Source organism: Protomyctophum bolini (genome assembly GCF_963924005.1).
Source record: "Protomyctophum bolini genome assembly, chromosome: 12".
Taxonomy (NCBI): Eukaryota; Metazoa; Chordata; class Actinopteri; order Myctophiformes; family Myctophidae; genus Protomyctophum; species Protomyctophum bolini.
In genome coordinates, this window is record NC_137873.1 from 28,838,674 (window position 1) to 28,854,015 (window position 15,342).

General features: G+C 40.6%; 3 protein-coding genes across 3 annotated transcripts; 1 reads left to right on the plus strand and 2 right to left on the minus strand.

Annotated features, from left to right (window-relative positions):
• Positions 1–1,092: 1,092 nt before the first annotated feature.
• On the plus strand, positions 1,093–5,630 carry LOC308326390 (retinol dehydrogenase 10-B-like). Its single transcript, XM_080779231.1, has 6 exons — positions 1,093–1,616; positions 3,068–3,300; positions 3,914–4,012; positions 4,377–4,522; positions 5,043–5,162; positions 5,491–5,630. The coding sequence occupies exons 1-6, from the start codon at positions 1,349–1,351 to the stop codon at positions 5,612–5,614; spliced, it is 990 nt and encodes a 329-aa protein (XP_080635357.1). The 5' UTR covers positions 1,093–1,348; the 3' UTR covers positions 5,615–5,630.
• A 1,466-nt stretch (positions 5,631–7,096) lies between these two features.
• On the minus strand, positions 7,097–15,221 carry cUnh5orf22 (chromosome Un C5orf22 homolog). Its single transcript, XM_080779230.1, has 10 exons — positions 15,067–15,221; positions 14,537–14,682; positions 13,334–13,483; positions 13,008–13,141; positions 12,324–12,715; positions 12,037–12,099; positions 11,621–11,742; positions 11,168–11,234; positions 8,054–8,193; positions 7,097–7,258 (listed from the first exon to the last, which is right to left on the minus strand). Exons 1-10 carry the CDS (start codon positions 15,133–15,135, stop codon positions 7,102–7,104), a joined length of 1,440 nt encoding a protein of 479 aa, XP_080635356.1. The 5' UTR covers positions 15,136–15,221; the 3' UTR covers positions 7,097–7,101.
• LOC308325345 (rab5 GDP/GTP exchange factor-like) lies at positions 8,673–10,145 on the minus strand (the record flags this gene model as incomplete). The annotated part of the gene is made up of 1 exon (XM_080777830.1): positions 8,673–10,145. One exon carries the CDS (start codon positions 10,143–10,145, stop codon positions 8,673–8,675), a length of 1,473 nt encoding a protein of 490 aa, XP_080633956.1.
• Positions 15,222–15,342: the final 121 nt, after the last annotated feature.

Consider the following 15,342-nt stretch of genomic DNA (forward strand, 5'->3'; position numbering starts at 1 on the left):
AGCCTCATGGTGGCACAGGCCATGTTGCGTCTCTCACACACAATCACACACACACACACACACACACACACACACACACACACACACACACACACACACACACACACACACACACACACACACACGCTATCATCAATGTTTTAATATGTTTCTCATCACATCACACATTAGATTAGGCCAGCCACCCCCCAGAGAAGTGTGTGTGTGTGTGTGTGTGTGTGTGTGTGTGTGTGTGTGTGTGTGTGTGTGCGCGTGTGCGTGCGTGTGTGTGTGTGTGTGTGTGTGTGTGTGTGTGTGGGGGGGGGGGGGGGGGGTCTGAGTCTCTTAGGGCCCGTTCTCTGTTCTCTCTCTCTTGAATAACCACTAATATTATTATATACCAGTATTTCATATTTTTCACAATGCTTTGTCCTTTGGCTGGCTTCCCACACCCATGGCCTATACATAATACACACAAACACACACGTATAGCAATGAGTTTTCTCAAACGGGTGACTGGCATCTCTATTAGAGATAAGGTGAGAAGTTCAGTCAAGCAAGAGAGACTCGGAGTTGAGTCGCTGCTTCTTCACTTGGAAAGGAGCCATGAGGCAGCCACAGGTGATTCGGCTCATCTGGTTAGGATGCCTCTCAAGTGTCTCCCTAGGGAGGTACATGAATACACATATTTTACAACTGTGTTGTATTATTACATTTGTCTCTCTGACCATCATTAAAATGTTTGTTTTATAGGCTACTCTCTTAGAATATATTGATGTAGTTATTTAGGATGAAATAGGCTAATAAATAGCCTATTACTATTATTGTTGTTTTTGTCATTATTATTGCTATTATGTATTATTACGGTATTATTATTAATATTATTATTATTATTATTATTATTAGCATTTTTATAGAGACTTAATTTGTTCATAGAATCACATAAAGAACAGAATAACAGGTGACATGGAAAAATGTGTTGGAAATAGCATGAAGTCGAATCCAGTCGAATGGGATTATTGATCATGATCCAAATCTACTTGATCATGGGTGGGGCTTCCCTTGCTCTGATCCATAGCTCTAGCCTCTAATGCAAAGGGCATTAGAGCCGGCGAGCTATGGAGCAGAGCTAGGCTTCTCTTCGCCTTATGTTTCACCGCGTACACAGTTCAGTTGAGTTTACACTAGGCAGGGACTTTGGCAGCCGCTGACGTTAACAAAGAAATATAGGTTCGTTTACGCGGCCGCGGTCACAGGCAGCTCATGTCTTGATGTCTATATTCTGCTCAAAATGCTAACAGATTAGGTTTTTTAGACAGTATCAACAAAACCAACGAACCAACATAACAGCGTGGTTTGCGTTGCAACAATGGGCGTTCTCTCGGAATTCGCCGTCGTAACATTCAGAGTAGTTTGGTCTTTCGTGCTGGCCGGTGTGAAGTGGCTTGTTGGTCCAAAGGAGAAGAATGTAACGGGTCAGATCTGTCTGATAACCGGGGCCGGTGGCGGCTTGGGGCGGCATTTGGCCACGGAGTTCGCCCGTCGGGGAGCAACGCTGGTTCTTTGGGACATAAACAGTAAAAGCAACGAGGAAACTGCAGAAATGGTGCGACAAATCCACGAGTTGATCTCCGTAGGTAAATTGCCTCATTGGAGACAACTTCTGAATTGTCCTTTTCTTTTTCAATGTTATTTAGTTCCTGGAATTGCCTGGCCTGGGCATGTGTGAATGACAACGTATACTAATGTATTCCTCATGTTTCCCCCCCAAATGTAACACGTACGCGGACGCCCCCTGATGTCCCTGTTTGTACTTGAACCCATTGTGAGTTATGCAAAGGCTATACAAAGACAAGACATTCTGACATTGTACTTGAACCCAATATGAATTATATAGCCTAAGCCTACACCCCCCCCCTATTAATTCATACTCCCCAATTTTATTTTACCAAAGGCAAGATTTTGTTCTATTTTTCAAGTCATATGGAGGCTAGAAGCAAGTAAGCACCAATCTACGTTTTTAACACTTTTTTTTATCTCCTCCTCCTTGAGCACCTGACTGATCTCTCTTTCTCTCACCAAAGACAATAATTTCACCAACAGTAAAAGATAAAGGAAATAGGCCAATTATACCACAGTATAATATAAAAGGGGGAAAAGCGACCGATAAGAACACAAAAAGATTATCTACATATTTATACAGTACTTAAAAGATATAAAGGTGTGTATACTGTGCATGATATTTGGACATATTTGGACGTGCTGCACAAAAAAGTTCAATGCATTGTAGACTACATGGGATTAAAATGAAAAATGTCAGTGCATGTCGATCAGGATTTTATTGTAACATAACATTTAATCTCATTTATACATTTATAGGCCTACAGTCAAGTGCCACACAGTACTGCATCACAATTCGCTCGATCATAAACATAAAATGGCACTTAATGCCTGGCAAACAGTGATAATTAAGTATTCTGGTTAATGCAGATTGCAGGGCTTTTCCTGACATGAAATATTATCTGATGCTCCGGTCTCAATGGTACGCTTGGCCAACATATGATGTACACTACAGTACACTAATACATCAGTGATAACTGAAACCAACACAAGAGGTGATGAATGCCGCCATGGTGCGTTTTTAATGGAGGGAGTGTCATACCTCCTTAGCGCTCCTTTGCTTCATTTCATTCTGTTGCCAATGCCATGACACCCCTCTGTGAACATAAAGACATGAAGGTAGAAACAGATTGTACACAGTATATAAACATGGCGCCAGGTGTTTGGGCATTTCTGAAATCTTAATTAATCTACTACTCTTCTCCCTTATGGAAGTTCCTCCATTTAGTCAAAACGTAAGTCTCAGCTCCAGTCATAGAGACCCAAACCATCAGCTATTGAATCATATTTAACTGGGTGTCACACCGTGGCTAAATTGGTCTTTCCAACATAGTTGATTAATTTCCATGGCTGTAGTTGAGATTCACTACATTAAATGGCAATGATTTGTATACGGCATTTGTTTTTATCAGTGGTTACGACACAGTTTTTCTTGTTTGTAAGCATATACGGTTGTGCTTATTTGCAGATTCCCTAAATGCAGAAGATGGCCGTTTGTTTCAGCCACAGGTACACACCTATGTGTGTGATGTGGGCAAGCGGGAGCAGGTGTACCTGATGGCAAAGAAAGTGCAGCATGAAGTGGGAGACGTAGACATTCTCATCAATAATGCAGGGGTGGTATCAGGGCGCCACTTGTTAGAGTGCCCCGACCATCTAATCGAGCGCACCTTGATGGTGAACTGCCATGCTCTGTTTTGGGTGAGTTGAGATTAAAGGGTCTCTGTATTTGTAGAAGAATTAACTTTCTACAGAGTAAAATGAGCTCACAGCAACCCCACCTACTATGCATGACTGCTGGACAGTAAAATACAGGAGTTCTTCAAAATTGAGTGAGGATAGAGGTATGTGTAAATAAGATATACAGTAGACCTATACTTCAACGAAAAGCACTTCTATTTTCTGTGCAGGAATTGTTTTGACCAGCCACATTAAACAACGATTTAAACAGGGCTTAGTATTTTAGTGTCATGATGATTACCCTCTTATTTGTACAGCCCCTTGAAGAATTATTTCAAATTGATAAGATGCATACAAATAATTTCACTCCAAAAAATGTCAGTTATTACAAAGTACTAGTGTAGTGTAGTACTAGTGTAATTCTGCTACAAAATCAGGTATATTCTAGAATACTTTATACCTATTTTGCTCATGCTTCCTCTTTATTGCATATATGATCTATTCGTAATTTCATGTTGTACATTTGTACCAAACAAATCTTCTGAAATCAGTACTGAGGTCATACATCACATTTCTTGAACTACAGCTAAATTAAGTAGAATGGCATACTAACCAAGTATTCTTGCCTCTGCAGACGTGCAAGGCATTCCTGCCCAGAATGATGGAATTGAACCATGGACACATGGTGACGGTGACCAGTACAAAGGGACTCTTCTCTATGGCAGGGATTGAGGTCAGAATGTCACAATTTAATCTGCATTGTAGCTGTTTATTAGTAACGTATTTTCAAACATGTGACTGCATGGATTTCAATGGGTAACTACCAACTAATTATGCTTATATTTTACATATTCATTATATTGCTTAGTTTTAGTGACTAAAACTGTAGAATGGCCAGATTTTCACAGAGTATTATGTCTGTGGCATATGCAATGCAGTTCCCAAATGTGTGTGAAAAGTGTTATAACAGCAGTGGGTTTGATTTCACCCTTTGGTCTTTTCTGTACCATTCCGAAATTGTAGTCTCTATTTAAATGTCCACAGTAGGGATGCTTTAAAAACATGGAATCTGATCAAAAACCTGCTGTGTGTTGCAGGACTACTGTGCCAGCAAATCTGGAGCTGTGAGCTTCCACGAGTCTTTAAGTCATGAGCTGAAAGCAGCAGAGAAGGATGGCATCAAGATGACACTGGTTTGCCCTTCTCTGGTTGACACAAACATGTTCAGCAGATGCCAGAATAGGTAGGTGAATATTGAACAGAAGTAATTAAAAGGTTAAATTAGTGTGCACAAAAAGTAAAGAAAAAATGTTAATGAAATTGAATGATTTATTTTGTTCGATTCTAATGAAAACAAATGAAGACAAAGATTGATAAATAGCCTGTCCAACTATTTGACCTCAAATGGTCTTTTACTCATGACATCACCAGCAAAAGCTCTTGTTTCAAAGTACAGTACAGGTGAGTGGATTTATACCATGGAACCGGCAGTTTTCAACATTGTGTATTGCTTTCCTACATTAACAGCCATATGGTTCATGTTATGGTCATTATTATACATGACTTGATACATCTGAGTTGTTCCAGTTCCCAGTCTTTGCTTTCTCTTTGCTATTTTACTGTCTTGTATGTTGACATTGTATAAATCACAGATGGACCAATAATATTGATATTCTCAGAATGTCTCATAATTGCTGCTTGCCGCTGTATTTGTCAATGCCATCATCCTCACAAACTCATTTGTAAAGGCGTATCTTTTTCAGGAAGGAGATAGCAACACTGAGACCAGAGGAATGTGTACAGAGAGCCATGAGGGCCATTCTGACCGAGGAACCCATGATTTGCACACCACGGAGCATGTACATGGTCAACTTCCTGAAGGCGTGAGTACACAACTACACTTCCTCCCTTCCATTTTCTTGTTAGGGAAACGTAAAACAGCAGTGTCTTGCTTGAAGCTCTAATCTCTTTGAATTATGGCTGAGAGTTGATGAAAATTCCATGGCTTTGGGTTTATTGATTCATTTGTGTTTATTCAACCATTCAGTGCGCCCTGTACGTAAATATGTTCATGAAAAACATTTGTAGTTTTGCCTTTTAAGATTTTCAAATTCAGTAGCCACAGAGAAAGTATATTCTATCATTTAATAAGTAATGTTGATTCTGCAGAGATGAATCTCATTATCTTTTTTGTTCCTGGTTGTTTTTCAGTGTTTTACCTTTTGATGCCGTTGTCTGCATGTATCGTTTTCTGGGTGCAGAAAAGTGCATGCACCCTTTCCTTCAGCACCACGGGGAAATGACCAACAACAACGAATCCCGACTGGAAGACTAGCAGGCTTAATGACTGTTCAACCTGGCTTGTGGTGTGTCCCTATGTTGGGCATCATGTAATTATTAGGTACAAATTGTCAAAAATGTCAAGAAATGGCTAAACTAGAAGCTCAAAATGCATTGCTGTATAATATGTTGTGAGCTTGTAGATAGCCTTTTTCACTATTCGTAACTAATAAACTATACTTCATTTTTTACTTTTTATACATAGTCCTTGAAGAGTTTTTTTTTATGGGTGGATTGGGAGAGTGGCTGTAATTCGCTGTAGTTTGTGCACAATAATTTGTTTTTAAATGTGAAGTTTACCTGGTATGAAATGACTTGACTTTAACATTGAGAGCATTGGGTTGGTGAGTGGTGACATATCAGGGTATCTGGATAACTTCGGGGTAGCTGAATAACTTACATAAAGAAGATAATTGCTGACACTGCATATAGGATTGTGTGCGACTGTCTGAAGCCTAATTCATGCTTTGGCGAAAATCTGTAATGCACATTTTCAATGGAAAAAATGTAATGAGTCATGTTTCTTCTCTCTTGTGAAGTTATATTTATTGACACTCTGTCCTACTAGATCAACATTCCTAGGACTTATTAACAAAAGGGCTTTGAAGAACATCACACACAAGACCTGGACATAACAGGATTGTATTTAAGACATTACATATGAAATACTCAGCTCTCTTTAACAGGATTATTAATTTTAGTGTTTAATGTTCCCTTTTCTTCTAAAGACTGGCAGTGAACTATAGTATCCCTATTATGGGTCATTAATGTGAACATTTTGTGAACTGAAAATAGCAGATCTAAAGCTCACAACGCGATGTGTTGTTAGCTTTAAATGTGCTGTTTTCATTAAGTGGCTAAGCAAGACTCCTTCACATGTTTCCTACTTAAGAATGGGATTAAGAGCACTACTGTATTCTGACAACTGAAAACCTATGTTTTGAATTACAAGACTTAAAAGATGTTTACATTGTGTTCACTTTATATCTTTTAGTTTCGTTTTTCAGCCAGCCAGTATTGTATACCATGGAGCTGCATACCAACAATACAGAGCCTAAATAGCCACCAGTTGAAACTAGTGGTTTCTTATTTAGATCTGATCACCAAACATAAACTTGTAGACGAATACCCTATACCACATAAATACATTTCAATATTGTGAAAACTACAATGTGTTTGTACCTTTTGTGTTAACAAAACCCAACAATGGAGGCTAATACTAGACTGCCACTAATGCAGAATACTGTGTAGATGTAGGATGGAGACTTTTTCAAATTCTAAGGGTTTAAACTTTAACTCGAGTTTATTAGTTTAAACTTTCATTAAATTCCATCTAAATTGGCAGTACGTACTGGGTGGTACATTTGTGTACTTGGGCTGCACATACCCATGTATGTAAGGATTGTGTGTTCTATCCAAACACATCCAACTGTTCCACCATATTTATGCATGTGTATGTATGCGTGTGAGAGTTGAGATGGACTAGGAGACCTGTGGTACGCTGTCATGTGGTTGTGTAGGGGTGTGGTCATAGTCTCTGTTTAAGCTCAACTTTCCATACAGGGTCTCTAATGTAGCCAACACTCTGTCTTGGATAGAGTTGACCTGCTCTGCTGGACAGTACTCATCTAGACTGGACCTGAAAAACAAACACATGTGCACGCACAAAGTTCATAAGCTGTTGATAAGGTCAAGGAACACATGAGAAATGTTGTCTAAAGTACTCCAACTTCCACCTAAACAGTAGTTCATCAAGACTCTTCAGCTCAGGATTGACATAGCCATTTATTGCAAAGCTATTGTATTTACTGTAGCTTATCGGTATGGCTCTGCTCATGTGATATTTACAGATTACCTGTGCAACAAGACATATTCTGATATCAACACAACCCCCAGAGCAGAGCATGAGATACAATTAATCCATGAACAATTGAACATTGATACATATTATAATAATCATTCTAATTCTAATAACGTGAAACTTTAATACAGGCAGTAGTAGGCTGGAGGCCGGAAAAGTGGGGGAGTTTTCACACCTCATACTCATACTCATCTGACACTGTACAACCTGCTTTGACAGCTAAGCATGTAGACTAAGCAGAGAACTGAGGCTGCTTAAAAAGACCACCTAATTTGCACTGAGGGAATATGGGCGTGAATGAGAATGTATTGTAGAGATTGTAGAGAATGAGAATGAAGAGAGTTGACATGGAAAATGCCTGAAGTATGCTCCATCCTATCAGAGTGCCTTAATGACAAAAACGTGTTAATTATGTCATTATGGAAAATAAACACAGAAAAGTAGACAAAACTAGCCAGATCCTTTTACTTTTCATAACAAAGCCTATTTTCAATTCTAAATGATGAGATTGAAAATTAGATTGTTATGTCGTAATACATACAGAAAAAACGTCCATAATGTGTTTTTAGTTACCTGGACATGGTGACCATGGTGGGTTTGGGCAGGGCTTTCAGGATGAGCTGGACAGCCAAGATGAGCCTTTCTATCTCCTCGTCAGTGCTGATGTGATGGGGCAGCTCGGAGTAGTCACATGTCAAACCTGCCTGATGCACCTTGAGAGACATTTAAATGATTGTGTAAGTGATATTATTTTATTAACGTTTTTTGTTAAAAGGTTAAGGCTCTATACTGTTACTGAACAAACAGTAGAATACAAGTCCCGAGCTGAATTAAAACAGTTGCACTGTGTTTAAAAAAGTCGATTTGATCAGATACATATTACGTAAATTATCCTTTCATTGTCAATGGTATTTCATGTTTGTGTTGACACAAAAAGACGTATGACTTCCTTTAATTGTCAATCTACGTAAATACTGGCTTGAGTCAAATCTAGTTGTACAATAGCTGAAAACTTTCAAGTTTAAATGGAGTGTGTAAGTTAAAGCAGATAGTAGTAGCAGGATTGCAGAAAAGGTGCAAGAAAAATATTATTTTAACATATACAAAAAGTATATTCCAAATGGGGCTGAAACCCTGCCCAAATATGGAAATGCCTGACATCATAGTACAGCACAGTTCAGATGTTTGCGCATCACCCAGAAAACACCTGCGGCTGAAGTGGTGGTGGAAGGAGATCGCTCCTCACATCATAGTCAACTGCTGATGTCCCAGGGGCCGTGATGGGATCTCGCGTCTCTGATGAAAACCGATGCATATGTTCCTGCACCTCGTGCTCCACTCCGTCAGCCCAGTCAATGAGATCACTCTCCAGCTTCTGAGCGCCCTCCATGACCTGCTCCTGTTGCACCCCCAGCTCTGTCAGCAGCTGTAGTCGCTCAAGTGCCTCGCTCAGAGCTGTGCTGCCTAAGGAAGCAACGGATGTCTCTATAGCCTGTGGCTGCTGTGGAGATGCCTGGCCAGATATATAGAGCTCAAAATCCTCCGAGCACAGGTTCAGAGACTGGCCATCTATCTTCTCAATGAAGGCCACTGCACAGCACAAGTTTGTGAAGTAGTAAGCATCTTCCCCAGTCAGGAGCCTGCTGGGGTTGCAGAAGCGGGTGATGTACTGGATGTTGGAAAACAGTCGTGGAGGATTTGCCTTCAGCATAATGTAGATGAGAGTGGGGAGGAAGTCGTCTGCAGACCCAGCCTCTTTTTTGGTGGACTTGATGGCTTTCAAGATGTGCTTGCTGCAGCGAGTGATACATGCTAGCTTGTCCGTAGGTACACGCTTTGAGTCTATCTCATTGACATCTATGATGGCCTCAACTACACTATCTGACACCTCTGGGATGTCCTCATCCACAGGAACACACAACATCTCAATGGTGACCCAGTGCAAGGCCTTAATTCTCTTCTGGATGGTCAAGTCATTCTTCTCGTCATCTGTAGTGTCAGGACAGAAGACTTCCTCATACAGATGAATCATCATATAATTCTCTACTTTATCCATAATGCTCTCTATGTGATCCGACGGACCTTCAAACTGGGCATGCAGATTTTCTGAGAGGTTCTGGTAAAAGTCCTGGACACATTCTGATAACTGATCAACACCCAGATGTCTCTTGTAAACCATACTCTTAGTGAAGGCCAAACACTTTTTGAAGATCTCCCTACCTGGCTTCAGAGGTTTGAGGAAGTCAATTAATTCCTGAGTGGTGTGGTCTGTATATATAGAGGGCCAGGGTTGAGTCACCACAGGGTGAAGGTCTCTTTTAGGTGGCAATTTTGTGTAAGATGTAAAAAACCTTATGACCTCCTTGGTTTGTTTTTCCGCAAAAGTTCTGACCTCCTTGGTTTGTCTTTCCACAAAATGTCTGAAGGGCGTAATGGTTGACTGTGCTGACTGTGTTGACCAGCTGGTATAGGACTCTTTCTGAAATCTTGCAGCCAGTTCCCAGTCTTCTTGAATTTGTTTCTGTCTGGATTTCTGATTCTCCTCTCGCCAGCACTTTGAGCACAGCCCATGCCAGGCTGTGTTGCCAAAGAAACCGCATCCCTTTTTGCACAATAGTTCCGACTGGTCCAGATGGAAGCCACGGCGTTCTGACAGCTGGCTCATTATTATCCCTTTCTCAAATCTCTTCAAGTCCTTACAGATATTCTAGGTTTGTGCTGCAAAATGTGTTTCTCACACATTGGGTTGTCCACAATGTCAGCTAACTGTACGGTTTCTCCTGCCCAGGCATTACTAGATGCTAACCATTTAGGGTTAGTGCGTCAATATCTGCTTCGTAAAGCATGCACAACATGGCAGTGAAGTTAGCTGTACAGTTGGGTAGCAGCTGGCAATATAAACTAAGTAAATTAAATCAAAGGAGAGCTAACACTGTTTAATAGCTTACTACTGACATTGTGCATGTATTAATTACAAACCCCTACAGAAGTTATCTATGACATAAAGTGCTAGACGTCAGCCATGTCCATATTTGGACAAGGTTTCAGCCCAAGCTGCCTCTCCATTGACGTCCAGTGTAAAAAGTTGAATTATGTTAAGCAATGTATAATAATAATAATAATAAAAAAGAAAGAAAAAAAAGATATAACATTAATTTTAAGACTCCTCTTGTAGCTCCACTATTAAAATAAATGGATCGACAGTAAATGCCTCAGACAAAATACTGACACATTCACATCCCTATTCTACAATGTTCAAGTTGTCTGTCTGTAGTCTGTCTGGACAGATTATGCTCTTTATATGGACATGTATGATGTGTCATACGTTTGTCGGATAGCCTGGCAACGCCAGCCCAGAGTAATATAGTAAGAGAATGGCAACACTAGCGTTGACTCCCATTGTAACAATGGAAGTGCTCATTCTATCTCAATGGGATAGTTCCAGCCATAGGAGCAATGTTTGGAACTATAGCCCATAGGCACCAGCTTTGCGGCGAGATCAAAGCGTGTCGCTACTCTACTACTCTACACTCTGCGCCAGCGAAGCTAATAACGTGGCACTTCTTGTATGTGTGTACAGTTGTAAATATCAAGTATTGGGTGCCCGTGTGCATTGAATCATATAATAATTACCATGAACCTATAATTCCCATAAAGCTACAATTCATTATTAATAAATATTATTACCATTTCATAATCAGGTGACTGGTTTCTCCTCTTCAGACTTGATACCAGGTGGGTCAGGGAAGTCATCCTGAAATATGGAAAACATAGTGAGAACTGTGATACTACAAAAACACACACAACAAAAAAACACACCTGTCGTACGGACGCACAATGTGCAACTCCTACTCAATATTTGTAGACTTCTTTATATAGTATTTCATTTGTAAAAATAGTTTCACTGCAAGGGGGAGTTACATGACAGAACATGAACCCAATATTATTTCATTTAGCAGTCCAGTGTAGAAGATAGAAGCGTAAATGCAAACATTCTTGTTATCTTAGATAACCATAAGATAACCTGATAAGGTAATTTCCTATTAAAACTATTTTTGCATTTGAAGACCCTGTGGCACTTTGTAAGTATGCAAAAGTCTGTTTTAGTCACCGTTCTAGCAAAACCATACATTACATTACCCAGGGTTGCTGGCCCAGCGTGCGACGGTCTCCTCGCCATCATCCTCTATGAGATCAGCAAACGTTGCCTCTAGGTCCTCCAACTGATGTGTACGATGATACACACACTCGCTAAGCTCCTCCTGGTCCATACACACATTTTTGCATTACTATACTGTGAATTCCTCAGTGTTCATTTAACTGAGATTGTACAATGTTGTACAAACTGATAGATTGACACCGAGGACAAAGTGTGTATACTTCTGCAGACGCGCAGTGATTACATTAATTCACATTCAGGACATTATTTAAATTATTTGATGTGACTGGTGCAGCTAATGGTACTCATACAGGCTATCCCTCCAATGCATTGCATCACCTCACAATCACAGTAAAGTATGTCGTGGGTGTTTATCACTGTACTGAAACTCTCTCACCTCTGCAGCGTTTGTGCTGGGTCTTCGAAAGTTGTAGAGCTGTTTAAGAATGGTGTATTCTTCCTGGAAAGCACAACCATCATTGAAACCTCAAGTCAATGCAATGTGCAGTATAATAATAATAATAGTCACAGCCACCCATGTTAAAGGAATAAAGTACACTGTGAAAAAGTACACAAAGCAAACTGTGTCCTATGTAAGACTGAAATGAATGGTGCTTTACTGAAGCTGTGAGATGCTACAAAAATAATTTACTGTGTGGCATGACATAATATAGAGAGGTGTACCTGTGTGTATAACTCCTTGAAGGGATTCTTACAGGAGAAGAAATCCAAGTCAATGTCCAAGATGTATGGCTCTGACTCTTTGAGAAGTGACAATAACTTGTTTACAGCATAACGGATTGAGCCTTCATCATCAACATCACCATCATCATCACCCTCCAAGTCTGTTGGTTTACCAAGCTGTTCTTGCACTTCTGTTGCATTATGGTTGTTGCTGCTGCAGGACTCTGTAGCTATGCTGCCCTCCGTTGGCTCTTTCCTGCCTGTGCAAGTGTTGCTTCCACTTGCCCCAGGCATGGTTCTATAGAAGGGCTCAGGGTGGCTTCCTTCCCCAGTCTCCTGGGTCCTGGGTTTCTTAGCTCCGCACTTCCACATTTCCCTCCCAATCTTCCTCTCTAAAAAGATAAACACAACACCATAGAGCAATGTTAGGCTGGACCAGCTTCAGTTAGACCGTTTTTAACATGCCTTGTGTAAAAAATAAAAATAAAAAACTTGAGAAAACTAACTATCCATCCTAAGGTCTCAACAAAACATGTCCCACTTTGATAGTCATGCACAACTCTGGGGTGACCGAAATGTAATTCAAACCGAGGAGTGACAGACCAATCTGTCCAGGGCTATTTTTTTGTTTGTTGCTGTGGCAGATTTGTCTGTTCTTTTGGCTAGTCTATGTACAGTAGGTACCTGTGTATTTCCTGTGGTTTGGTTTGACTGGGTTGACTTTGACCACATCCAGACTGAGTCGTTTAGCATTCTCCAGTTGTTCTTCTGGAACATACAGGCCATCACTGAGGAAGTAGTCATCTGTACTGGTCACCCTGCGGAAGCAGAGAGAGAGGGGTGAGGATTCATACTAATAATGTATCTATTTATTATCCTTGGAGATAATATCAATAGCAGTCATGGGCAAGCAGTTGGATACAGCTGTATCAACAATGGTGAAAAACATTTTAATTATTTGCAATATTTTTTGTTTCAGATTTTAAATAGCTCAATGGGAAGTGTGTTACCTGAGAGTGTTGGTGGATGTGTCTTTACCTATGGCCATTCTGTGCTCTCCTTCCCTTATCTGCTGGGCCCAGTATGGATGTAGCCAGGCTACAGAGGATATATGGTCGGCATATACCATGGGCATTATCCAGTTCTCAATACTCAACTCACTGAAAAACATAAAACAATGCGGTGGCTATCCAGGGGTATAGACCATCTCCTGCAACATATCCCTTACAGTGCGTTTTAACAGCGGGAGAACGGAAAGCAACACATGAATTTCATTGGCTATCACCTAATCGCCCGCTATCGCTGGACGATGCCACCTAAAAGATAAATTATTTTTATCTTTTCGGGCGACGTTCTTCCGCCCACTTTTCGACCATCGCCTGTTTGCCTGCTATCAAAATTGGGATGATGTTCTTTGCACAGAGTAAAATCCAGTTTCAAGTCGTCAAGTCTGAGTGTAAAAACAGTCCCATACACATACAATATGCTTTTTACAGACACATATAGGGCGCTTTTCCACCAAAATAACTTTGATTCAAGAACTGGTTCCGTTCTACATTCTTGTGGTGCTTTCATGGAACCGGCGGCCATTTTTTGGTTCCAGTTCCTGGACCAACATTTAGGGTTCTGACCCAATTCATTTTCAGTGGAAACACTGGTTCAATATTAGGCGGGAAAAAAGAACCGAACCAGTACCGTTCAACCCCAGTGGAAGAGAGGCCACAGTGTGGTATTTAATCTATAGCTGTCACGATTCTCCAAACATTTTAATATCATTCACACACCTGCAAGCTATTAAAGAAACTAACTTCTGCCATGTCTGTTTTTATTGCACTGTGCACTCTTCACCTCAAACTGCTGCAAACATGATTGCACTCACACTGCTCATGATAGGTCTCTATTCCATTTGATTTGATCATTTTGATTGATTTTCTTTTTTACGATTTCGGTCAATTTATGTAATGGAGCTCAGTGGGCCAATTCTAGAGTTGATATGTGCACTGTAGATGGACCAGACAGTCACCAGTTAGTTTTACAGCAGGAATACAGTCAGTGTTCGGAATAAAATAAGCAGCCTTAGCCTAAAACCTTTATCAAGGCCAACCTGCCACTCACATGCTCATAATAAACTATAGCCGTTATTAAAAGGGCAAAGAGAAAAGGTCCAACTATTCTCTACTCTACTGTACTGTAAAATAAAAAAGGCATTGTACCTGAGTAGAGCATCCTTATCAAATACTGTGTCTGCTGGCATGTTGACAGGGATAAGGAGATCAGGGTGGGAGTCCAAATGAACCATTTTAATGTTCTTCAATGGGAGATGTCTGGAAGCTATGGCACGATAGATATGAGATACCACCTGATAAAGTAACAGAAGAACCAGACAATTATACACCGTTACATACTGTTACATATCATAATTCATGTGATATCATACATTTTGAGTAATATAAATGGATGCAGTGCATCTGATTCTGCACACATCCATTCATTCACACACTGATAAACGTTCACACACAACGATGGACAGTGGACAGCCACTGGCACTCTGGCAGCCAGGATAGCGGTTCAGTGTCTTGCTCAAGGACACTTCGAGATGATACACAGAGTAGCGGGCTGCGGGCATGTGAGGCTGTGAGCACATATCCGATTCCCACCGCTCACACACCTGCATGTAACGAAATCAACCAGTCAATGAAGACAACGAATATATCTTTATTCTATTATTATTATTATCACTCACGTCGTGGTGATCTTCAACAATCCACACGGGTAACTCTGGGTAGACCCTCTTCAACGGGGCGACATTCATTTTTGAACAAACGTTAACGTTGATAATTACTGCTGACAAGAGATCAAATGAAACACAGCCGAAGCTACTAGCATTTAGCAGCAGCCGACCACAACATGGGTAGCTTTCTTCTTCTGCTTCACACAAGTGTGTGGGTTGTAGTAGGTGCATATCGCCTCCAATCGGTCATACATGGGATCATCATGCAGTGTAGTGTGTGTGTGTGTG